General features: G+C 44.1%; 1 protein-coding gene across 1 annotated transcript; it reads right to left on the bottom strand.

The window, feature by feature from the left end:
• Positions 1-4,643: 4,643 nt before the first annotated feature.
• On the bottom strand, positions 4,644-23,797 carry LOC143834535 (L-amino-acid oxidase-like). The gene is made up of 7 exons (XM_077331351.1): positions 23,645-23,797; positions 22,725-22,831; positions 20,180-20,381; positions 18,400-18,453; positions 16,883-17,019; positions 14,531-15,288; positions 4,644-4,669 (listed from the first exon to the last, which is right to left on the bottom strand). Exons 1-7 carry the CDS (start codon positions 23,795-23,797, stop codon positions 4,644-4,646), a joined length of 1,437 nt encoding a protein of 478 aa, XP_077187466.1.
• Between the last annotated feature and the right edge of the window lie 2,179 nt (positions 23,798-25,976).

The raw sequence follows: 25,976 nt of genomic DNA, 5'->3' as shown, positions 1-25,976 counted from the left end.
CCATGTACCATGAGTGTTTTTTAAAAAGCAGTGCAGGAACTTGGAGGACAGATCACATGCCAAATCTGTAAATATATATATATATATGGATATATTGCACTTTTTAAAAATCTGTCCACTGGACCCATGCAGAGCAACAAGCATGTGGTCAGACCATGCCGCTGTGGTCATCCCAGCCAGGAAGACTGAAATGGTTGCCATGCATTCCTTACTTATTGAATATTTTTATAACAATATCAATGCAACTTTGGAAGGAAGAGAAGCTGAATATATGAATGAAAGTTGCATTTTAGACGAATGACGATAAAGTCAGTAACAAAACTGGAGTTTTAAGCAGTTTGGTGTCCTGAAGGAGCCAAAGGCAGTGTCAATTGCTGCCCATGACTTTGGACTTCCTCCAAAGCATGACACATGCTCTTATGGCTTTAAAGGTAAAGGTAAAGGTATCCCCTGTGCAAGCACAGAGTCATGTCTGACCCTTGGGGTGACGCCCTCCAGCATTTTCTTGGCAGACTCAATACGGGGTGGTTTGCCAGTGCCTTCCCCAGTCATGACCGTTTACCCCCCAGCAAGCTGGGTACTCATTTTACCGACCTCGGAAGGATGGAAGGCTGAGTCAACCTTGAGCCGGCTGCTGGGATTGAACTCCCAGCCTTGTGGGCAGAGCTTTCAGGCGGCTGCCTTACCACTCTGCGCCACAAGAGACTCTTATGGCTTTAGATCTGGTTAAAAAGAACTGACGAAGGCCAATATATGGCTTGCGTTTTCATTCTAGCACCTCCCCATACATCTACGCCTAAAGATTTGCTGGGACAATAACATTATTATTATTATTATTATTATTATTATTATTATTATTATTATTATTATTATTATTATTATTAGGTTTATTTCCCGCCTCTCCTGATAGGCTCGAGGCGGGTCACAACAACTAATCCCATTAAAATTCCCATTAAAACATCAATTTACTAACATGGCGGCTAAAAATCCCATCCCTCCCCCAATTATTAAGGGGTGAAAGGATAGGGGAGTAGCGTTCCAGGCACGTCAATATGCAAAGGACTTATCTGATCAGCATCTCCCATAGAACATGACTATTTGTATCAGTACTACTGGCAGGGTTCAGAATGCTATTGGACTCAATTTAGGATTCAGAATGGTATCTGTGAAATGTTGGTATTGGGATGGCCTTGTTGCCACACCCAAATGGTGGCCATTCACATCATCATTCTTTCTGCTTACCTTTTCACATGGGAGACCCGCCCCCACTAGCGTCTTAATTCAAAACCAAGAACACAGACAGTGTGCTACAAGAGATTTTGAGTAGCAGCAGTCCTTCCTCTTACTTACTGATTGTGCCATCCTTGTGCAGACATTTAATTCTTGGACTTCATCCCGCCTGTGTTTCTACGTTTCCAATATACCTTCTCTCAGATTCCATGGAACCTTCTTGTCCTTCTAAGGGAAGGCACTTGGAACAAAAAAAACCAAAAACTTTAGGCAACCATTCTGAAGACCATTCTAGAAGAACACATTTGAATATTATTGCCACTGAAATTAATGGCTTAGGGAAGTTTATCGTTGCCGCAACTGGTTAACGCACCAATCTGAAGTCAGAAAGGTTAGCAAAACTTTCCAAGCCAACACAATGGCGCAACTACATCACATAGGTTATCAGCAGATTATTAAAAGGCACCATCTGTAATGATGAGGTGGGTCGGACACGACTTCACACCTAACAACAGAGTTTAGTTACCTATGTTGCCTGCTGGTGGCACATCCAGTTACAGAGAACATGTTCTGATAAGTTTCCTGCTCTGTTACTGAGAAGCAGCAACAGGGGGAGGCTAGTGCACTAATACCAGCTTGGTGTAGTGGTTAAGAGAGGCAGCTTCTAATATGGAGAGTCAGGTTTGATTTCTTGCTCCTCCACATGCAGCCAGCTGGGTGACCTTGGGCTTGTCATGGACCTGCTAGAGCTGTTCTCACAGAACAGTCTCATCACTCTCAGCTCCAATGACCTCACAGGGTGCCTGTTGTGGGGAGAGGAAGGGAAGGCAACTGTAAGCCACTTTTGAGACTCCCTCAGGGACTGAAAAGTGGGGTATAAAAACCAAATCTTCTACCCAACTTCCGTGGTATCTGGTGGGCAATGTGGGAAACAGGATACTGGACTCTTCTTAGCATGTCTTCTTTTATCCTTTAGCTGGCAATTGGTGGAGCAGGTTGTCCTCTCAGCCAATCTGCTGTTGTAGCTGCTGCTGGATGTTTTGCCTTGTTTATGTTTCCACTCTTGGCGATTGGTGATAGTAGTTTTGGCCATAAGGAAAGTCAATTGCTGGGGCCTTTTCGCACGGGGATCTTTGTTGCAAATTGTTTGCGGAATGAAAAATCGCCATTTAAAATAGTGGAATTCGTCGTTTTGCACACCTGGCTTTGTAGTGGAATCAGTTGCGTTTTTTAGCGTTTCCCACAGGCTTCCGGTCTCGGCAGAAATCGCTAGAAAGGAAGCGCTATTGCCAAGCTCGTCCCGCCCCTGGCCGTCAAGCAGCCAATGGGCAGCCGTTAGCATGCTCCCAAACAGCCGCTTTCCCTTTAAGAAAGGTTTTTAAAAAAAAAACAGACCCATAGCAACGAATCTGTGTAGATTCGTTGCTACGGAGAGACCCATCCAGCTGCCTAATGTGAGCTGTCGTTTGATTGTATGATCGTTTGCACGCTGCCTCGAGTGATAAAAAAAAATTCCCCCCCCCCCCTTCTCACGGGCTCGATTTTCGGCTGAATTTATGTGTAAAAAATAAAGGGACTTTATTTCAGCAAACGGGCTTTTAAGTGGTTTGTGCTTAGTGACTAAAGGTGAAGGAATGAAGCCAGGGAAGCCTCTAAACAGAAAGAGGCTCGCCGGTGCGTTTATCCCCGCTCGCTCCGAGAAAAAAAAATGGCGATCGCTTCGCCGGAAGTTTGGAGAAGAGAGCCAGGGGGAGGGGCTTTGAAGAACCAGCAACAATGGTAACGCACAGGTCTTTAGCGCTAGTGTTGCAGATTGGTTGCAGGAGTGTATCGCTATCCGGAGGGTGAATCCACTTTTCTGGATTCCCCTGAAAGCGCTAAAACGAAGCGCTTATTGCTGATCGGTTTCAGGAGTGTTGCAGATTGTCTACGACGTCGTGGGTAATGCCAAATTAGTAGCGTTTTCAATTAGCAACCATTGTGCTATTTTTAAGCCGTGGGAAATGGCCCCTGGTTTCTAAGGTCTTCCTCGATCTGTTTAAGCCATGTTTTCTTTGGCACCAATTGTTGGATCTTCCATTCAGTTGGTCGTTCTCGCCAGAGGAGTTCATAAGGCAGTCTGCTGGTGTTCATTCAGCAGACATGGCCAAACCATTGCAGTCTATGCTTTTGGATTTGTTCTTTAATTTGTGGCTGGTTGTCACATTTTGGCTGAATTGTCACATTTCAGTTATGATCACATAGAGAGACACCCAGAATCTGCCATAAGCATTGCATTTGGAAGGTCTCGAGTTTGTTTATGTCAGATTCTAGTAAAGTCTGTGTTTCTGATCCATATAGGAGTATTGGCAGGATTAGTGTCCAGAAGAGACAAACTTTGTTTTTGAGACACAATGATATCAGAGTCCAGTAGCACCTTTAAGACCAACAAAGATTTATTCAAGGCGTGAGCTTTCGAGTGCAAACAGTCTTCACCAGACAAACAGTGCTTGCACTCGAAAGCTCACACCTTGAATAAATCTTTGTTGGTCTTAAAGGTGCTACTGGACTCTGATTTTATTGTGCTACTTCAGACCAACACGGCTACTCATTTGAATCTATCCATTTGGTCTTGAGAGAGATGTTTGTCTTCTTCCAGAGGCACCATCTGAGTGTGGCAAATGCTGAGGTTGCTTGGCCAATTGTATTGTGGGCCTCAGTGGTAGATGACACTTTCTTTTCTTGCACCAATGAGCCTAACTATTTATATTCTTTAACTTGCTCAATTTGGGCTCCATTGAGGTATACATGTAATATAATAGAATGTAATATTATTACTAGAGCCTCTTGTGGCGCAGAGTGGTAAGGCAGCCTGAAAGCTTTGCTCATGAGGTTGGGAGTTTGATCCCAGCAGCCGGCTCAAGGTTGACTCAGCCTTCCATCCTTCCGAGGTCGGTAAAATGAGTACCCAGCTTGCTGGGGGGTAAACGGTAATGACTGGGGAAGGCACTGGCAAACCACCCCGTATTGAGTCTGCCATGAAAACGCTAGAGGGCGTCACCCCAAGGGTCAGACATGACTCGGTGCTTGCACAGGGGATACCTTTACCTTTACCTAATATTATTACTAGATGAACAAGTTTGCTTAGGGGCAAAGTATTAGATTTCAGGTTTCCTCCATCTTGATGGTTCTCTCTAACCTGAAGCAAAAGATTTTATGACCACTGGGAAATATTTAACATCTTGATGGATATTTTCAGGTTGCATTCCTTTGGTGTTAACTAAGGTTTATAGTCCTGGGAAAAAGCAATAATGACAGTCAGAAAATTTGCTTACCTTCATTGTTCACCTCTGCATCTGGAAAGAGATTTTACGGAGTATAGTAGTCACTTGCCCCAAGAATATTACTCATACTTTATTGAGCTGAATAGTTGCTCATCTGGTACTTTCCTCCTGAACTGCTGATAAGTCTCCTTCCTCTGTCAGAAGGCAGTGTGTGCCGGTTGCATGTCCTTCAAATTATAATTGTTAAAATTGGCTTACATTGCCAAAGATATGCTGGAGAATGTATGCTCTATTGACCAAAGCTGTTTCTTTGGCTCCATTAGGTACAGCATAGCTGATGAAGGTGTGAGCTGATACTTCAAGGCAGTGCAGAGAAGAGGGGGAAGAAATGTAGGAAAACAAATTATTTCCTTCAACATGCGGAGTAACTATCTTGCTACTCATTCAGTTATGTAGAAGGACCTAAGAGGAGACTTGGGAGCTTGGTTTAAGTACTTCAGAGGTGCCCCTCAGTCCCAGAAGCATTCAGTACTTCATTGAGGGAATTAACTGAAAACTAAATGACTTGTAATTTTGGATCACTAATGGAGATTACAGAGAGGAAAAAGAAGACTGTGAGATTAAAGGAGGAATAACATGAGAGAAAAAGAAATAACAGAAGATGATGTTATGCATCTCTTTCAAACATTATATTTAGGGGATCCAACCCTATTTGGAGAATATGTAACCAGTGATACGTGTGGTTGCCATTTTGACCATGATGGGTTCTCTGCAGATATTGGCTTGGTCCCAATATGCATGGTTGTAGTGTTTGAAACAGGATATTATTATTTGGAAATGAGCTGACTATTATTTTGTATCCATCAACAGACCTGGAGGTATTCTGCATGGAGCCAAATAAAACAGTTTAAAAAACAACCAGTTTAGACTGCTTTATTCTATTACGTTCTGCATTGAATATAGTCTATTGAAAAACTATGTGGCAATCCTCTCTGCATGAGACAATTCATAGTCCTGCCCCCTGTAGTTTTGCCAACTCCGCTTTGTTCTCTAATGCAGTCACTAATCTGCATAACTAAGGAGCTTCTCTGCATGACTAACAGACCATCTCAGGCAGGCAGGAGAGAAATGAATTGGTGAAAAGTATCTTTCAGAAACAATGCTTAAACGACACTTAAAGCACCAAAGAAGCAGTTCACCATGTAGAGCAAAAACAATTTTGCGGAGTAAATTCAGTCTTCTGTGCAGAAATCAGAAAAACAACGATGTATTTAGTGAGTTTTCATCAGCTTATCCATCATGCAGAAGAGGCTCTAGCTTAAAAGTCCAGGACTTTTATACTGCATCTGTCTAGTCTGTGTGCTAGGTCCCAAGCTGATCTTCGACAACCCTATGAATGAATGCCCTCCAAAATGTCCAACCTTCATCAGCCATGCTCCAATCTTTCAAATAGAAGGCCTTTATTGAGTCTCTTTATTGAGTCAATCCATCTTATGTTGGTTCTTCCGCTATTCCTACAGCCTTCAACATTCCCTTTTATTGGCTTTTCTAGTGAATCTTGCCTTCTAATAATGTAACCAAACTGCCTCAGTTTAGTCATTTTAACCTGTAGGGAGAATTTTGGTTTGATTTATCTAGAACCCAATTATCTGTCTTTTTAGCACACAGAGTGAGCCAATACAGTCCACCAGACGGGACACTCAGTGAACAGTGAAATAGGAATTAGGGTTATAGAACCAACCAGGAGCCCCAAAACAATACTGAAGCAAAATTATTAACATGACACATAACTGTAATAATTACATGGTAGTATCCTCGTTTCAGCAAGCCATACACACTATAGAACAGAACATCTAAACACTTAACTTTGTGAAGGATTTAGTACAGTGCAACTCTAGCCTGAGTAGAAAAGTTCAGTTTTAGTTCCTGCCCTTTGATTCCTCTTGTCCGATTCCCCCCCCCCCCCATTTTGGTCAATTCCCTTCTTTGTCTTATTGCCCTTCTCTTGTTCCCCCCTTCTTCTTCTATATCCCTTTCCCCCTCTCTTTCCCCTTGTTTTGCCATTTTGTTGTTGGGCCACTTTTAAAGGTTTTGTTCCCCCCCTTTTTCCAGCACCTTTCCCTTCCCTCCCTTCCTTCTTCACCTTTGCTCCATTGAGGGGAGGTGGCGAGGCCAGGCATACGTGTGGGCATGGTGTGTGGGCAGCGGTATGTGGCGCATGTATGCGGGCAGTGGTGTGTGGTATCTCCAGCGAGTTCTGGCTAGGCTCTCCCTGAGCTCCATTAGGGGCAATCTTCTCGCTCCCACCAATGCTTGCAGATGCCAGCTGAGTGACCTAAGCCAGCAAATCGCTTCCCGGGCCAGGGTATATGTGGGAACAGTCTTCCCTGTCCTTTGGCCACTGGGAAGCGGGACCTTGTGCAGGTTAACTCAGCAAACTCTGTGCTGGGGCGATGGCAGAGAGGGCTCTGAGTGCTGCCTCTGGCACATGTGCCATAGGTTTGCCACCACTGACCTAGGAGCAATTTCTATGGAATATGTCCAGGATTTGAGAGAACACAGAAAGCATGAAAAGAAGCTAAGGAGAACCTGGAAAAGTTTCAAAACACACCAAAGAGGGGGCACCCAGGAGCAGCTGTTCAGTCTGAGTAACAAAGATTTAGCCAATCATGAGGCAGAGGCCCAGTCACATGGAGACCTAGCAAAGACCATATCCAATCAACAATTCTTTAGGATCTATGTCCTAAATAGAACAATGCAGGGAGGGTCAGAGGAGTGCAAAGAGTCTTCATGTCAAAGACCTCAATGCATGGTGCTCCCTAGCCCAATCACCTTGCAACAGTTCCAGGAGAACTGGGTGATTCATAATCTAGAACTGGTTACACCTCACCTGGATGTAAACTTAACCAGAGTTCAGCAGAAAAGGTGCTCCAACATTTACAGCAATATCCAGAAATCTTCTCTCACCTACCTGAGCCAGTTTGGTGTAGTGGTTAGGAGTGTGGACTTCTAATCTGGCATGCCAGGTTCGAATCTGCACTCCCCCACGTGCAACCAGCTGGGTGACCTTGGGCTCGCCACAGCACTGATAAAACTGTTCTGACCGGGCAGTGATATCAGCACTCTCTCAGCCTCACCCACCCCACAGGGTGTCTGTTGTGGGGAGAGGAAAGGGAAGGCGACTGTAAGCCGCTTTGAGCCTCCTTCGGGTAGGGAAAAGCGGCATATAAGAACCAACTCTTCTTCTTCTTCTTCTACCTGGATGAACCAGGTTGGCCACCTGTTATATAATAACTCACCCAGGAATGGTGGCCCAGGCCCCTACCAGCCTATCCCACATAAACAATGGAAATCTGTAAATAGGGCGGGGGCTGACATGTTGAGTCAAGGCTTCACTGAACCTTCTGAAAGTGCTTGGAGAAGTCCAATTGTACTAGTGCCCAAGCCATATGGGTGTGTGTCCACTGTAAACTTCCACAAAGTGGCCATGTATGATGCCTACCCTATGCCACAGGCTAATATTCTAATTGATCAACTCGGGACAGCACAATATCTAACCACCTTAGATCTTACGAAAGGGTATTATCAGGTCCTGGTGAATCCCACAGATCAGGAGAAAACAGCCTTTGCAATCTCCCAAGGCTTGCTCCAGTTTTGAATTATGCCCTTTGGTCTACATGGGGCAGTGGTGATATTCCAACATTAGTTGGACCGAGTACTAGCCCAGTGTACTGACACTGCTTTGGCATAGTTAAATGATGTGCCCCATGTAGCCTGGATTGGCCTATACATTTGCAACACATCTAACAGGTACTCCAAGCCAAGCTGAAACTGGGCTTCAGTCACATGACAGATGGAGATGGCATGTAGTCTCAAGTAACAACACTTGTTGAGCCACCACTGGAGGTTAAGCTCTACTTCTGTCACTATCAGTAACTGTTACAACTGAGCAAGCAATGCAAATTCAACCAAATGATACTTTATTGCACTAAAGTTATGAATACAAGACTGGTAGACATTAAATCCACTTTCCAAGTTACAGCTTTCAGTTTAAGTATTGTTTTTCAGTGCTACCATGCATACATGCAGAGATGAACCATATGGATCCAGGGAGACAAAAAAAAAAGAAGTTGGCAATAGAAATTGTTTGGTGAAAACACCAATTTAAACACCAATTTTAAAATGACCAAAGAGAGAGGAGAGTGAATCAAGTATATAATAAGGTGGTTTGTCAAACAGAATGTGACAAATTGGAATCTGTGTATATTTTAGAACTTGAATGAAACATCTCATTATCTGATAAACAACTGCTAGGATAATTATCCTGAAGGGAATAAAAAAGCAATCTAATCAAAGCCATAACAAGTGAGTTTAAAACTCTGTTGAGAATCTATCATTAGATGATTCAAGTGTTAACTTTTCAGGAGCCCAAAATATCTTCACTTCCCAGAAGTGTTTATTCAACAGATAACTATCTCCCAGAAGCAAAAATAATAATAATAATTAAACAATTCCTCATTAGTTGTAGTGTTCTCCCTTGTGATATTTTCAGGGGGAAAACATTTTTAGTTTGTCAAAACAATACTTAAATTAAACTCGTTAATAAGTACCAGTGGGTCTTATTGAAAGATACAATGAAAGAACTTTAAATGAGATGCTGATTGAGAATTAGCAAATGCAAACATGCTCGGAACAGGAAAGATATATTTTCTATGCACTTGGCTGTTTGATTCGCTTGAAGTAATTTTATATCAGCATTTGGGTTTTTTCCCATGGCCACCATTTTGAGTCCTTTGTGCTGGCTCCTTTTCTCATTGCCATCCTCCCCCCTCTCCAGAAACACTGACCTTAATAGTGGATTATCACAAATTGGATCTGCGGCTGGAAGGGTTGATTTTAATGTGGAAATGGACAGAAAAGTCATCCCTTTAAAAATGCAAATACAAGTGATATTGCTAGTGCGGAAATGGGCCCCCAGTTGCTGTAAGGGCACGCCACTAAAAGGGGTTAGCAAACCAGAGGCTTGGTTCAGGGGGAGGCTTTACAGCCATCACTTCAGATGGCTAAAGGACCCGTGAAGAAGAACACTCAATTGTCAATAGCCAAGGACCATAGAATCCCAAAAGCAGAGAACATGGAAAGCCCAAGCAGAAGCACAGTTCATGTGGTGGAGTCCACAACAAGCTGTCCAAGGTTTCTTTGCTTACTACAAAGCATCTAGACACCTAGATCTCCATAAGGCTTTGCAGAATGCTAGACAACGTCCAGTGGCAAGTACCTGCAGGTCCCAGGCCACTGATACAGTTGCAAATTCTCACTTTTGGAAATAGACACTGTTCAGTTTGGGCTATTGTGGGTCAACAGTTCTGATAATCCCATCCTTATCTTCTGCCTATCTTGAGTGGCCTGGGGTAAACAGAACGCATGCTGCTTCTGCTCAAAATTCTGTTGTGCTTTACCTTCTTCACTGCATGAACTGAGGCTGTGCATCAATGCATATGTGTCATGTATCTTACACGTATTAAGCCCTACATGATTTAGGGGAAAACTGCTTTTCTTGCATATGATTAAATACACTTACTGGGACTTTTGTGGATTTTCCATAAGATCAATTGCTTACAGGGGAATCTATTGTGTTTGTTTGTATTTTGAGTTTTAAAATAGTATAGTTAATTCTGTTTGAATTATATAGAGTGTCATTTATAAAGTTTATATCTCCAGGACCAAGGATTACATTTTATGGCACAGATGGCCCAGTATGACAAGATAATATTTATGTCTGATCTAGCCTTCATAACAAATGAGTACAGCACCTCTAGATAGGCCACCAGAACCAGGATCCTTTGTAGATAATGGCAACAATGTACAAAGACTACTCTGATGGCTAGCAGTTCCTTGTTCCAGATGATATAATTGAGTTCTGTGAAGCTAAGTGGAAGTAGCAGGTGCAGGAACTCATGAGTGCTTCATGGGAATGCTCTTACAATAATATCACTCCCATGGCAATACTGGAAGCGTCCATTTCCCAATGAAAGGCAGAGTGGGATCAGGACTTACCAGAACAGAGCTGGAAATGAACAGGAGTTTGTTATTGAAATGCCCATTGGGCTTTGGCATCACAGGTAAATAACATTCCTCCTGGAAGCAAATGGGTCAGGAGTAAGGCCACTGTGCATCATTTACGGTGGACATGATGGTAGTAATTTGCAAATCTTAAGAACTGCTATTTGTTTTATTTTTATTTTATATTGGGATTTATACCTCACTCCTCCCAGCAAGCTGGCTTATGGTGGCCTACATAATTTAAAATCACATAACAACTATATACAGCTTTATCCATAGATCGTTAAACATTAAAACTTAAAAATCCTTAAAATCCTAAAAATGAACATACCAGCTGATTTGCCATCAGACATCACTGCCTTGAATTTTCAGTTTTGGGGGGAGGGGAGAGACACTGGTGTTTTAATTTAAGTCATATCATGATGTTCATTGGCCCCAAACAAATACTTAGGAGAGCCAGTTAGGTGTAGTGGTTAGGAGTACGGACTTCTAATCTGGCATGCCAAGTTCGATTCTGCGCTCCCCCACATGCAACCAGCTGGGTGACCTTGGGCTCGCCACGGCACTGATAAAACTGTTCTGACTGGGCAGTGATATCAGCGCTCTCTCAGCCTCACCCACCCCACAGGGTGTATGTTGTGGGGAGAGGAAAGGGAAGGCGATTGTAAGCCGCTTTGAGCCTCCTTCGGGTAGGGAAAAGCAGTATATAAGAACCAACTCTTCTTCTTCTTAGTGGAAGAGCTCTGTCTTAAAGGCCCTCCGAAACTGAGCCAGCGCTTGGAGTGCCCACAATTCTCCCAGGAGATCATTCCACTAGGATGGGGCCAGGTTGAGCTTCTTCACATACTGGTGAGTATGCCATTCCACCACTCTCTTTGTGTTCTGAGGGTCCACCCTGAGTCCCTGTGGGAAATTATGTCCATATTTCAATTTTTATACTGCTTCTCTTTAAGAGCTTGAAGCAGTTTACAATAATATATGATTACATCAGCTAATAATATATGATTACATCAGCTAAAACAGATACCAAAAAGGCATAATAAATATTCAATAAAATCCTGTATATATTCATATAAAATACTAAATATACAAAGCCAAAATAATTCTTGGCCTAAAACTGTAGGCACCTTACAAATAACATAAAGTATCACAGTACCTACGAGTAGAGTTTCCAGGTTCACTGGTTTGGGTGTGGGTCCCCCAACTTTCTGGATGCTTCTCATCCCATCCCTCAAATTACTCCAACCCAGAAGCATGCAGCATTTTAATGTGACATGCTGACATTACCTGAAAGGGACATTGGCACACTGGGATCATTGGGAGGTGACATGCTCGTTCTTGGGGGAAACTCTATGGTTTGAAGCAAATTCTACTGTAGAGTTTGTGCCATCACATTGAGGTGACATCAGCACATTACAAAGTTCCTGAAAACTGCCCTCAATCCCCTGCCAACAGCATACAAACCCTACATACAAACCAAGTGTGTCTCATAATGAAATATCTTGTGTGCCAAAAGCATGCCAGAATAATGCTGCCTCATATAATCTCTGAAATATTATCAGTTCCTGCTGCACATGGATATCTTCTGACAGTGTATTCTAGAGAGAGGCTGCCACAATTTTGACAATCCACTTCCTGATGGAAGAAAGTCATCCTCCCCTGGGATTTGGGATCACCAGCAAGCTTCACAAAGATGAATGAAGGGAGTAGGGGGATCATAATGGGAGAGGTGGTCCCATAGGTAGAGGAAAGTTTGAGGTATGAGAAGATGTACTCCAAGAACTCCATCCAAGCCAAGCCAAAGGCATATTTCTCTAGCTTAGCATGAAGGTGCAGCTGGTGCAACCTAAGCAGACATGACAATGGTCAGTCATGTTCCCAAACACATTGTTCATAAAGTGTTGGAAGATTGCAGGAACGCTGAATAACCCAAATGGGATCACAGTGTACTCAAAGTTGCCATATTGTATGCAGAAGTAGGTGTTCCACTCATCTCCTTCCCAGATTCACACAAGATTGTATGCTCCTGGGGTTCAGTTTGATAAACCAGGTCACATACACACACCTCAATATATAACAGTTCAGAAATAAGGGAAGTGGGTGCCCGGTGCATATAATGATCTTTTAAACAGGGCCCAGTGTCATTGTACAGGTGGAGTTCCCCGGATATTTTCATCATAAAGAGGTCTGGGGCAGTGGCCAGAGAGACTGAGAGTTGGATGAATCCCCTGGCCAGATTCTTATCCAGAAAATCCCTCAGAGTGGCAAGTTCAGTTGTACAACCAGCGTGGAGGAATGGTGTCATTCTCTTTGGGACTGGAGACACTGGCGCGGTTGTGATATGCCATTGGCAGGTCAGCTAGCTGTCTTCCCAGGGCTAAGCTTAGGTAGGCTTTGGAGGAAATTGGGCCCAGCTGCACCGCTAGCAGGTGCTGAAGTTCCTGAAGCTACACTGTGCACTGGCCAGGACCCTATGAGGAAGTACTATTCTCAGCATCCTGCTCTAGACATATCGGAAGGTTGTGCACAACCAGCCTTGGGCTTTGCCTCCTTTGTGCCACCTCAGGCTGGGCCTTCCAGTGCTGCTGTTCCTATGGCATCAGGCAGGGTTTGAGGGGCTAGGCCTAGAGGTTAACTCAGGGGCTGGTGGCAAGAGTTCCCTTGTAGGTTGAACATCCTCAGCAGGCACTTCTATGATGCTGGGGCCTCCCAGATCCCTTTGGTCCTCTTCAGCCACCGTATTACCTAAAATGGCTCCCACAAGGGGAATTATGGGGGATTTGAACATTTTAGCAAGAGTCCGGGTAACTGCAGGATCTTTTAACCGATGTTTTTTTTCCTAAGGAAGGAGTGTTCTTTAAAAATAAAGGGGATAGCTTACACTCAAGCAGATTTATGTGGGGGAAACATTGGGGTACGTTCAAAACGCACACACACACACACAAAACATGCAAGTTCCCAAGAAATAAAAGGGAGAACATTGAAGGTGTTCAGAGTATATTTACTTGTTCAGAACAGCTGAGGACTGGAGGGGATTGACATGTGACCAGCAGCGTGAAAGGAGAGGGTGGCATCTAGAGCCAAAGTGAGCTGATTACCAAATGAAATACTGGGGCTGAAAGCTGATTTTTTTAATGGCTAAAACGTAGCCCTGGCCATGTACCCCGTGCTTGAAGCCTCAAGCAATAGGCTAATGGGCTGTTTCCTGAAAACTGGACATTGCTCAAGAGGGGACAATACCTGTTAATTATCAACAAATAGTTATGAAATGGCAATGCAGAATGTTTACCAGGCATTGGGAAAGGGCGTGAGAGATTGTTAGCAAGAAGGAAGGAATGAGTAATGCCCCTATCTTGATGGCCCATTAATGCAGGTGTGTTGGGAGGGGGAGGACATGACACAGGACATGTTTTGTGACAAGTTAGGAACCCAAAGGTTGAGCCGCGAAAAATAATTTTTAAAAATTTCAGATATTTATTACATCAAGTATACTAGTTCAACATATGACAAACATAGTCATCATAATTTTTAAAACATCACATCTCTTACTGCGCATGGAATAGACCAACATAGAATGGACCAAGCGCATTTCGACACTGGGGGGGTCTTCCTTAGTGGTCAGATTACTACGAGGAATGCACTCATGTATAAAATCAAAAGGCTTGCTGGGCGGCAAAGAAAAATGTGTTAGGTGCTGTTCTTTCTAATATAAAGACTTTCTAATATAAAGGTATCTGACAATGCTTCTTCTGACACATGTGGGAATGCACTGGTGACTGAGAGCTGGGCAAAAGCAGAGAGTGGTAGCTGCTGGAAGTACATATTTTAGAGGGTGGGCTCCAAATCAGATCCCCCCCCCCTATTTCTTGCCTCCTTTTCACATGCCAGTGCAGGGAAATGAAGAGTCTTCTCAACTTTTCATGAAGGTTAGAAATCCGGTTGCTGTTGTAACTGTGGCAATCCATAGTTGGCACCACTGTGAATACTACTGGCTGCTCTAATCGCAGATTTCATTGCTGTATCAATCCAGGCATGGGGATGAGCCGTATGTTCCCCTGCAAAGTAAATCCTCCCTTCATTCTTAGACAAAGTCTTGAAAAAATGGGTAATCTGGTACGGCGTAGGAGAAGCAAATGCTGCCATGGAATACTTGTCTAGAGCCCATCTCTGGATCACGTGCTTAGTGCAAACAGATCTGAGATAATCTTTGGCCACTTGGTGGACTTCTGCCAGGTCATTCATGACCACGTCAATGCACTTTTCATCACTGAGGGGAGTGAAAAAATTAGCATCCGAACCCAAGGTGTAAGAAACAAGGAGCACCCCGAGCCCATTGGGGAAGTCATGATTAGGGTAGTAAATTACTCGAGATGGATGATCTGTGATGGATCTCCCACCACGAATCCCATCCTTCTCCCAAAATTTCTCAGTGCAAACCAAGGCAATTTTAATGGCGCTGAAATAATTAAAGGAACGCAGAGCATGTGCTTTTGTGGGGGAAAGGGGAGGGGAAAAGTGGATGAGCCGTGTGGCTCTTGCTGTAGCGGTGATGAGGACATAGTCGGCAGGAAGAGACGACAAGGCAGATTTGCCTGATTGCTGGAACCACACGGTTACTTTCTTGCCTTTTCTAATAACCTTCTCGACGGTGGAATTAAAACGGACTATCCCGGGCATTTCGTTGAAGAGGCTCTTGGGGAGCTGGTCAAACCCGCCTGTGATTTCCTCAAAACTGAAGAGGTCAAGACAGGAGAAAGAAAGAGAAAAGGAATACCAGGAATTAGTCTGCCCAATGGGACACTCCCCCCAATCAAAGCACATTGTTATCATCAGTGTTTATGTTTCATATATAAGGACGAATAGAACAAAATGGCTGCAGTAATTGGATCTACATCAGCATATCATGTATGGATCTGCATTTAATATCAGCCTGTCATATTCTATTTCCATATAAATAGGAACCAGTTTGGTGTGGTGGTTAGGCTTCTAATCTGGCATGCCAGGTTCGATTCTGCGCTCCCCCACATGCAGCCAGCTGGGTGACCTTGGGCTTGCCGCGGCTCTGATAAAACTGTTCTGACCGAGCAGTGATATCAGCGCTCTCTCAGCCTCACCCACCCCACAGGGTGTCTGTTGTGGGGAGAGGAAAGGGAAGCCTCCTTCGGGTAGGGAAAAGCAGCATATAAGAATCAACTCTTCTTCTTCTCTTCTAAAGGCAATCTCTTGTCAACATGATCTGAGTATTTATTTATTTAGATTTTTATACCGCCCTTCCCTACAGCTCTGGGCGGTTTGCATAAAACATTGAAGAACATTTACATAGAACAATATCAATATAACAAATAACAATAACATCTCGACTAGAACAGCATTCCAACAAACAACTTTGACACTCCCTCATCAGTAGGTTCGACCTCTCAGTCTGAGGGGGTGAGCGTACCCGTAGGTGTTTTAAGTCAGTCGGCCTCAAGCAAATGTCTGGTGGAAGAGCTCCCTTTGGCAGGCCCTGCGGAACCGTGGGAGTTCAGGCAGGGCCCTGATCTCCTCTGGGAGCTTGTTCCACCAGGTGGGGGCCAGAATGGAGAAAGCTCTGGCCCTGGTTGAGGTCAAGCGGGCTTCTTTGGGGCCAGGGACCACCAGGAGGTTGAAGGTAGTAGAGCGCAGGGCTCTTTGAGGGGTGTAGGCTGTCATTTGTCTTCAAATGTCAACAACATTTGTCAACAACATTTGAAGACTGTTGTTGGTTGCCTTGAACCTGAACTGGAGAATTAACGCTTAAACATCACAATGGATTTGGTTCCAGTTTGGGCTCAAAGCGATGGGTAGGTTGAGATTCAATTCTGGTCTCCACATTGAAAAGCCGGCAGGATGTCTAATGTGAGTGGAGAACGATGGAGCACCATAAAACTGGCTTGGTAGCTCCCCATGCGAATTGGCAGTTGTCAAAAAGACCAAAAATACATGCAAAGTATTGGCCCCTTCCTCTGAAAGCATCATGTTAATGCTCACTAGAAGGAATGGCTCTAGCAGACAAGACAACGAGCAGGTGATGTGGCTGGAGGAGATGCTCCAACAGAGATTGTGTTATTTGGTGCAAATGTGGACTAAATATTCTGGTTGCACGAGGTCCCTTTCAGGCACAAAGGTATTGGAGGAGTCCTTCTTCCCCTTGGCCATCCCTTCTTTCTCCTTTGCCACCCCGGAAAATAGAAACAGCTTGAAAAAGGAAATCCTACCGGGAATAGTTTTCCTTTTGAGGTCAATAAACCTAATAAAACAATACCCTCCGCAATGATAAAGGGAATGCAGAAATCCTTCTCCCTTACCTGTCATCATCAGAAAACACCACAAATTCCTCGACAGAATTCAGAAATGAAGCGTGGAATCCAGCATCTTCATTCATGAGGTCCCCAATCATATCAACTGCCCCCCTGCTTAGATTTCCTTCTTTTATTAGGTACTCCTAAAATAAGGAAGTGGAGTGGGGGGGGGGAGAATTATTTCCCAAACAAACAATATATTTTCATAGAAAGCACCAAGTAATGGAACGGTCAGATAGCAGGGCGATGGTGGCTGCTAAAAACAAGTAGGAAATGTCACTTAAAGATAAGAAATTGTTGTTATAAGAACTACCATGCTATATGTTCCTTCTTCTAAAAGAGAGTTTGGACCAAAACGACATGGTGCTCAGCCCCTTGCAGCTTTTGACTGCAAGACAGGGGGAGGGCTGTGTGATCTCTTCAAGTTTAATAGCAGAACCATAGAACTGCTGCTGCTTCCCCCATCTCCCCTATCCCCCCCGCCCACCCGCTACTCTATTGATTGAGCACACGGGAAGCAACAGCATCTGCAGCAGAAGTCCTACAATAAGGTAATAAGTGGGACTATAACAGACAGGGTGTACATGGATGTACAAGACTCCAGTGTGAATCAAAGTAAGGAGTCAAAGCCTTTGGTTCTTAGCCTTTGGCCCAGTGTCTAATCATCAAGAATCGAGGATGCAGCTGTCCTGAGACAGGGTGCCCTAGCCAACTGAACACTGTTTGGGGAGGGAAAATGATACAGTCATTCTGTGGTCAAAGCTCAGTGGTAGAATATATGCTTGGCAGAAGGTCCCAGGTTCAATCCTTAGCATCTCCGGCTAAAAGGACCAAGTGACAGGTGATGCAAAATTCAAGCTACTTGTTGGTATAGACTGCACTGCCCTCTAGTGTTCTGATCTTGTATAATAAAATCAGAGTCCAGTGGCACCTTTAAGACCAACAAAGATTTATTCAAGAGGTGAGGTTTCGAGTACAAGCACTCTTCGTCAGACTAAGAACTGACCATCATAACAGTAGGAATATATTAACAAAAGTTTATGTAATGTAATCTTGTTACATTAGTAAACTGTGTCATAGCATCCAAACATAGCCATATGATAACTCTCTGCCAAACCAGCCAATCAAACCCCTCGAACCCATTTGTAGTTCACACGGACATATTAGAAATGAAACTGTCAAAGCCAGTGATCCATGGCTCACACCCTACTATTTCCTGCCGGGTCCCATCTGTCTCCATACCAGTGTGAAACTTTCTTACAAGTAGAAGCTAAGCTGGCAGCTATCTTGTCCTGGGACCAGAAAGTAGAATTCAAAATTACATGACCAAAACAACATGGTGCCAGCGTTTGCTGGCAGGGGATCATGGGAATTGTAGTCCATGGACCTCTGGAGGGCCACAGTTTGACTACCCCTGCTCTAAGGTATGCAAGTATGGTGGTACAATAATTCTTACCAATGTAAAAGGGACATTGTGAAATTTGAATTTTATTTAAAAGACAAACTAATTCCAGTTCACTCACCTTGGTGGAATATGAGTCATATTTCTCCCTCAGAAGTGTACAGTTTTTCGTTAGCTATTCAGGAACCAGAAACAGAAGAAAACAGAGAAAGATGCTCAACATTCTCCTCATGAAATGTTCCTTCATTTTTTAAGGTAAGGGTAAGGGTGTGACAGATCATTTCACTGACAGATACATATGGATGGCTGTTTATAAAGACAAATGGCTCCAATCCAGAGAACTGCGCAACTGGTTCTGCATGCAGCCACAACATTTGGTTACTCCAGTACAGGAGAAATGTGACATTCATTCACTCACTCACTCACTCACTCACTCACTCACTCACTCACTCACTCACTCACTCACTCACTCATTCAGAGCCACTTCTAATGTATTATCATTACTGCTTCTTTTGCTCAACATAATAATAGAATCATAGAATCATAGAGTTGGAAGGGGCCACACAGGCCATCTAGTCCAACCCCCTGCTCAACGCAGGATCAGCCCTAAGCATCCTAAAGCATCCAAGAAAAGTGTGCATCCAACCTTTGCTTGAAGACTGCCAGTGAGGGGGAGCTCACCACCTCCTTAGGCAGCCTATTCCACTGCTGAACTACTCTGACTGTGAAAATGTTTTTCCTGATATCTAGCCTATATCGTTGTACTTGTAGTTTAAACCCATTACTGTGTGTCCTCTCCTCTGCAGCCAACAGAAACAGCATCCTGCCCTCCTCCAAGTGACAACCTTTCAAATACTTAAAGAGGGCTATCATGTCCCCTCTCAACCTCCTTTTCTCCAGGCTGAACATTCGAACATAATGAACATAATGATCGTGTCGGGCACTAGCATGAGTCTGTTTTACCAAGCATGGGCTAAAGGTGCCAAATTCTGCCTGTGTCCTGCTTCACCTGCTTCACATTTCAGTATAATACATGTGGGATGATTGTTAACAAGTTGGGTTTGGGTTCCTGGGCCCAAACTCGGTTTCCCAACAGCCACACAGGAGCTGCAGAAAGCTACTTTTTACAACACTGTAAGGGCTGATTCAGCTCAAGTCTGTGGTGTGGGGAGGATTCCCCTTCCCATCCTTAACACTATTTCGCTCCCTTATATATTTGGGAAATAGCCTCCTGGGAGGAGACTGTCTGGGGCCCTGTCCATCCAGGTCCACCCTGATTGGCCCTTCCCCTCCATCTCCCACCCTCCCTCCTTGCCTGCTAGAAGCCTTGTGGCTGCAGGCTCCATTGTCACCCACGAGGAGAGAGGCAGCGACAGGGCTTTGCGGCCCACAAGTACGCTCCTGCTCCATGCTGCAAAGCATTTATTGCTCATGTGCGTGCAGCCTCAGTATGCATGAATGCAAACTTTAAACAATCCAGTGGACAGTTTGCATGATCCAAAAATGGTCAGTAAAGACATTGTCCCCTGTTTGCAAAATATCTCAGGTTATATGCAGTCCCATACCCCTGGTTGGAAGTACACATGACTAAAAGGTAAAGGTAAAGGTATCCCCTGTGCAAGCACTGGATCATGTCTGACCATTGGGGTGACACCCTCTAGCGTTTTCATGGCAGACTCAATACAGGGTGGTTTGCCAGTGCCTTCCCCAGTCATTACTGTTTACCCCCCGGCAAGCTCATTTTACCAACCTCAGAAGGATGGAAAGCTGAGTGAACCTTGAGATGGCTACTGGGATTGAACTCCCAGCCTCATGGTCAGAGCTTCAGACAGCATGTCGGCTGCCTTATCACTCTGCGCCACAACATCTAAAAAGAACTGTAATTGTCAAGACAGGCACACCTTATCCAGTGTCTCCACATAAAGCTGGCCAGCAGACTTTCCTCTCTCGCTGGGACTCAGCTGATACCCGAAGAGCTCTGGGTTGGCACTGACAGCTTCCACCTTTTGCCTTATGTTCCTAATCAAATACCAGGCATTCTGGTCTGTCTGAACAAATGGGTTCAACTTGATTTTGTATTTCTTAAGAAATTCCTGAACAAGTCTGGAAAACAAAATATGCAGGGGAAAGAGAGAGGCATTTTTTTTAAAGACACAGCATCCTTTCACGTGATTTTGTGTAAATGTTGTCTGTAACTTCAAGATGGTAATTTAGCTTCTTGTGCACATGAGAAGACCAGATAATGTATAATATGAGTAAATGTACACACATAAACAGAAATCAGAGATGAGAGAGGCACTACATATGTATTCTGTATGTAGTTATACCATATGATAGCATGTAGCACTCTGTAAAATGCACTTATCACATGGCTCTATCAGAATATGGGGAGAAAGCAGGACTAAACCGAGGAAAAGGTGTTATACTACAGATTTTGTGTCTTGTGCTACCCAGTTTAATTAGGTGGGACAGGTGGTGGATATAGCTTCATTTGCCAGCTGGCCAGTGGAACTGGGCCTTCTAAACTTGCTGTATGTTGGTAGGAATTCTGGTCATTTATTTGGCTCTTTAGGCACTGAGGAGTAATGCAGGTTCAAAATGGCTATTGTAGGCTGTATTGATAAGAACACTAAAGATGTGTGTGTATGAAGAGGGGGGGAAAGAGAGAGAGATTTCCCTCCCCTCCCTAACTTGCTTTGTTAAAGTTCCCATTTCTGTCTTCTCTGTGGCCTGGGGGCGGGGGGGCGGGTTGAGTTAGAGGCTCCAAATTTTTAGCTTGAATAGCCTCTTCCCAAAAGGACCCCCAGGTCTCAAGAAGATTGGACCAGGGGATCCAATTCTAGGGCAACCAAATAAGATCCCCCCATCTGGCTTTCATTGTTTCCAATGGAGAGAGATTAGACCAGAGAATCTCTTTTCCCACCATAGGAAACAATGGAGGTTGGTGGGGCTCTCCCTTTGGGTGCCCCTAGAATTGGACTCCTTGGTCCCATCTTCTTGAAACTTGAGGGGTCTTTTGAGAAGAGGCTCTTCATGCTGCACTGAGAGTTTGGAGTCTCTAACTCAAACCCCCCACTTCCCCAGGTCGCAGGGAAGACAGAAATGGGGGGATTCCTTTAGACTTTAATGGCACCATTGACTTCAGTGGGGCTCAATTGCTTCCAAATCGATTCAGCCAGCCACAAACCCAAATCAGCTGATTCTGACAGATCAGAATGGGTCCAGAACAGGTCTGTGTGAATCCAAAACAGTCGGAATTCTTTTGGCTTTGCCTAATAAGAATGTTTTGGAATGGTGTAGGTTAGTTATCTCAATGGACTAGCTATGAGCTAGCAAGGGAATGGAGAGGAATCTCTATTGGAACCTGGTGGTACAATTGAACCCCAAAGCAAACTGGTCTGGGAGTCTGCTGATGCTGCTTGGTGTGCAGGCAAACAAAAATCATAGAATCCTAGAATCATAGAGTTGGAAGGGGCCACACAGGCCATAGAATCCTAGAATCATAGAGTTGGAAGGGGCCACACAAGCCATAGAATCCTAGCATCATAGAGTTGGAAGGGGCCACACAGGCCATAGAATCCTAGAATCATAGAGTTGGAAGGGGCTATACAGGCCACCTAGTCCAATCCCCTGCTCAACGCAGGATCAGCTCTAAGCATCCTAAAGCATGAATTACAACAGTTGGTGTTGTGCTGAAATGTCAACCAAAGTCCTAAATGCTTTGTTTATTTAGGATATTGAAATTACCAAAATATACCAAGTTGTAGGGAGAAGTGACAATGCAATCTGATACAAAGTTATTCCCAGATAAGACCATTGACTTCAAGAGACTTAGAAGTGTATAACTGTGCTTAGGACTGCAATGTTAGACCACTGACCGTTTATGCACTGGGAACTTCACTGCCCCAGCTCTCATGCAGAAGTACAAATCAGGGGCGGATGAGGTGCACCGGGCCAAATGCTTCCCCGTGTGGGTGCAGGGAGAAGTGGGGCAACCTGCCATGACTAAACCTCCAGCCTGCAGCCAAGCATGAAACCTCCAGTGCATAAACGGGTCACTCAGAAGCAGAAAGGACAGATATTCAGTGGGTGTTCTGGTGAAGAGTGGAAAAGTATGAATATTGTGCCCCAGTTTAGTCCAATTCTAGCGTCTTCATCCTGGAGTATCATAGCAACCGATACTATTACTGGACTGTGAAAGTGATCATTTTATCCTGGCTTGCTTTCTGCTAGTCAGCTAATATTTGCGAAATGATGGGTCTTGATGCTCATTAATTAAGAGGATATACTCTGCATTCCCAGATGGAGATTTATAAATAAGTTTGGAAGAAAGAATCTTGGTGGATGGTAGTCCATGATACGATATTTAACGATAGCACAACCTGTACTCTCAATTTGCCATCTCATGCATGGAACTTTAACCAAATGGTTTATTCTTTTCCTTACTTGTGAGCTTTGGGCAGCCGCATAGGTCCCAGATCCACATACCAGTCTTCTTCTCGATGGGTCTTTATCCGACCACCCACATGATCACTAGCTTCCAGAATCTGAACCTAAGAATAAGTACACTATTGTTACTCCTTAGAGCTTTCCTACAGATTGCTGTGCTAGAAATACACCTACGTATGGCACAACCTCTAGCGACACTTCCCAGTTCTGCGTCTCATACTGTAGGCATCTGCATGAGGCAGGACGCTAAGTAGGTAGGGGCACAAACCAGGAAAATGCAGTTTGTGGTGGTTCATGGTATGCCCAGTTCTTGAGCAATAAACCATCACAAACTTTTAAGCACCAAGCAAACTTGGTATAAACACACACACACACACACCAGTGTGCTAGACCAGGGGTAGTCAACCTGTGGTCCTCCAGATGTTCATGGACTACAATTCCCATGAGCCCCTGCCAGCGTTTGCTGGCAGGGGCTCATTAGAATTGTAGTCCATGAACATCTGGAGGACCACAGGTTGACTACCCCTGTGCTGGAGGAACCAAACTTGCAGGACAACTCCAGCTGACTTTCCTCGACCTGCCCTCTAAGTTTGGTTAGGATTGCATGTACAAGATCTGTATAGAATGGACAGGCACAAGCTAGACACATCAGACTTGCGGGGGCGTTCTCCCTGTTGCTTCTCTCCATCAAATCGGTCAAAAGGAATCAATGATCACACCCAATGTTTGGCAGATATTTAAACAACTACATGAAATCTGTAGGAAATGTAACATTTAAAAAATCTGATCAGACCCCCCTCCCTCCCCCCACGTTCCAGGGATTGAATTCTCTGTGGGGAAACTCCAGGCAGGCATCTAAAACAGGTAGCCAGAAGGGCTTTGTGACTCATGAATCGTCCCTCAGTGAGAGAAGTTACCTGATGCCCAGCATCTCTCAATAACTTAGCAGCAGTGAGTCCACTTATTCCTGCCCCGACAATCACAATCGTCTTTGGCTTCGAAGTCTTTCCCAGCCCATTTTTGGTAATATTTAGTAATTCTTCATAGTCGGGATCCTCAAAACACTTCATCCACTCCTCCTGCTGATCAGCATCAGTTATGGCTAGCAAGGTTACCACGAGGAACAGTACAAACGGGAAAAATGCTAGGAGGGGAAAAGGGTGATAAAAACACATTTGGGTCAAATAGTTTGAGCCAAACCTATTGTACCTCTGGTTTTCAGACTACCAAAACTATCTGGAGATCTTTACACTTCCTCGAAATGATAACGCTCTGTTGAACTGATCCGCAGGCGGCATGAACTGTAGGTTGCACGTTTTTCACATATATCTGAAACTCCAGAAGTGATGTCAGAAGGCTACACCTCCCTGCCATGGCCCTCGAAGTCACGTCACCAGAAGTGACATCACCCAGACGTTCCCACCAGATGTGACATCATACTCTGATGCCCCCCATGTCAGAAATGGCCCAATGGTTTACACCAGGGGTAGTCAACCTGTGGTCCTCCAGATGTTCATGGACTACAATTCCCATGAGACCTTGCCAGCATTTGCTACAATTCATGGGAAGTGTAGTCCATGAACATCTGGAGGACCACAGGTTGACTACCCCTGGTCTACTCCACTGGGCCAGGAACAGGGCTGGGGCAGGTATCTGCCACTCCATCACCCCACCATTCCCCCAGCACAGTTAAATTAAAATGAGTGTACTTACCTCTCAGTCACTACCATTTGCAATGAGCCTTGGCCAGCAAGGATTTTTATGACCAGGGTCCCTCCCCTTCCCAGATCATCCAGATCCATCATTAGCCATTTTGAGAGGGGGGGATGGGTTGACATAGCCATATATGGTCATATCACCCAATTAAAAAAAATTAAAATATAGATTTAAAAATTAACTCCCACCCAGTCTGCAAAAACCTTCCAGGGCCATCAGCAAACTCCTGTTGAGAAAGCCTGTTCTATAACAATGAAGAATATCCAAAGGGTCACCCAGCGCAAATCTTTATTCTTAAACTGATTGTCCGACACTCTAAGCATCCCCAACAGAGGTTGCCAAATATTTTCTTGTAGGTTTTCATGAAAGTATTATCTACCATATTATTCCATTTCTGAAGTTGTCTTACAGCTAGAAAGCTAATAACTATAATATCGTAGATTACTGTACTACTACAACATTACTAATACTGGTACCGGTTTTGCTGCTGCTAGTATTACTACTACTACTACTACTACTACTACTACTACTACTACTACTACTACTACTACTAATAATAATAATAATAATAATAATAATTTTACAAATGTTTAAATATCATCAAACTAATTTAGTGTTCAAAGCCTTCTGACATTACAGAAGGTCTGTCACTTACAGATCTGGTCCATGGTTGGATGGCAAGTAAAGGACAGAGGTGAGCTTTCTTATTTATAGGCTGAAAGTGGTTGGCTATGAGCAAATACAGCATGATTCAAAATTTGAGCCATTTCTCTTTCTCAACTGAGAAAGTTTTCCAGATGACCAACACCTACTTGAAGGTCATATGAAGTACAGTGGATGGCACAATATAGTGAACTCTTACATATCTTCTCATGAAAAAAGATGTTTTGAATACTCGATAGTCAAGAGAGGAAGACCCAAAGCTAAATACCAAAAAGATGCCATAAGTGTTCTCCAGGAGGTTGTTGAAATGGATGGGAGTCTTCCAAGGAACACCAGGGATGTGATATGGAGACAGGCAGTGGCAGACCACCTCTGAATGTCTCTTGTCTTGAAACCCCTACAGGGGTCCCCATAAGTCACCTGTGACTTGACAGGAAGAAACAGGAAATTACCTTAGCAACCAAATACCAACCCAACTTCAGATGGGAACTGACGTCCTATCCAATAAACGTGTAGAAAACAATCCAATACAAAGCTGGCAGATCCCATCTCAAGATGGGATCGTTTCAATGGCATGGATGCTGATGCACAAACCCGTATGGGCAGTGATGGATCTTACATATATACATGACACCAAAGTGATGGCATAAAACCCATTCCCTGAAAGGTATAGGCTTTGCCAAGCAGAATGGAGATTAGCATTCAATACTTTCAAAAGTATTTGAAAGGTTGTCACTTGGAGGAGGGCAGGATGCTGTTCCCGTTGGCTGCAGAGGAGAGGACACACAGTAATGGGTTTAAACTACAAGTACAACGATATAGGCTAGATATCAGGAAAAAAATTTCACAGTCTGAGTAGTTCAGCAGTGG

The sequence above is a fragment of the Paroedura picta genome, chromosome 3, assembly GCF_049243985.1.
Source record: "Paroedura picta isolate Pp20150507F chromosome 3, Ppicta_v3.0, whole genome shotgun sequence".
Lineage (NCBI taxonomy): Eukaryota > Metazoa > Chordata > Lepidosauria > Squamata > Gekkonidae > Paroedura > Paroedura picta.
This window is presented reverse-complemented; position numbering and strand designations above follow the sequence as displayed.

What these genes read in the sequence shown, in the direction of transcription:
- LOC143834535 (XM_077331351.1), bottom strand. Translation starts at nt 23,797, where the DNA reads ATGAAGTGTTTTGAGGATCCCGACTATGAAGAATTACTAAATATTACC. An exon ending in TGAGAGATGCTGGGCATCAG is followed by an intron (nt 22,832 to 23,644) that starts GTAACTTCTCTC and finishes ACTTATTCTTAG; the next exon opens with GTTCAGATTCTGGAAGCTAG. An exon ending in CGGCTGCCCAAAGCTCACAA is followed by an intron (nt 20,382 to 22,724) that starts GTAAGGAAAAGA and finishes TTTGTTTTCCAG; the next exon opens with ACTTGTTCAGGAATTTCTTA.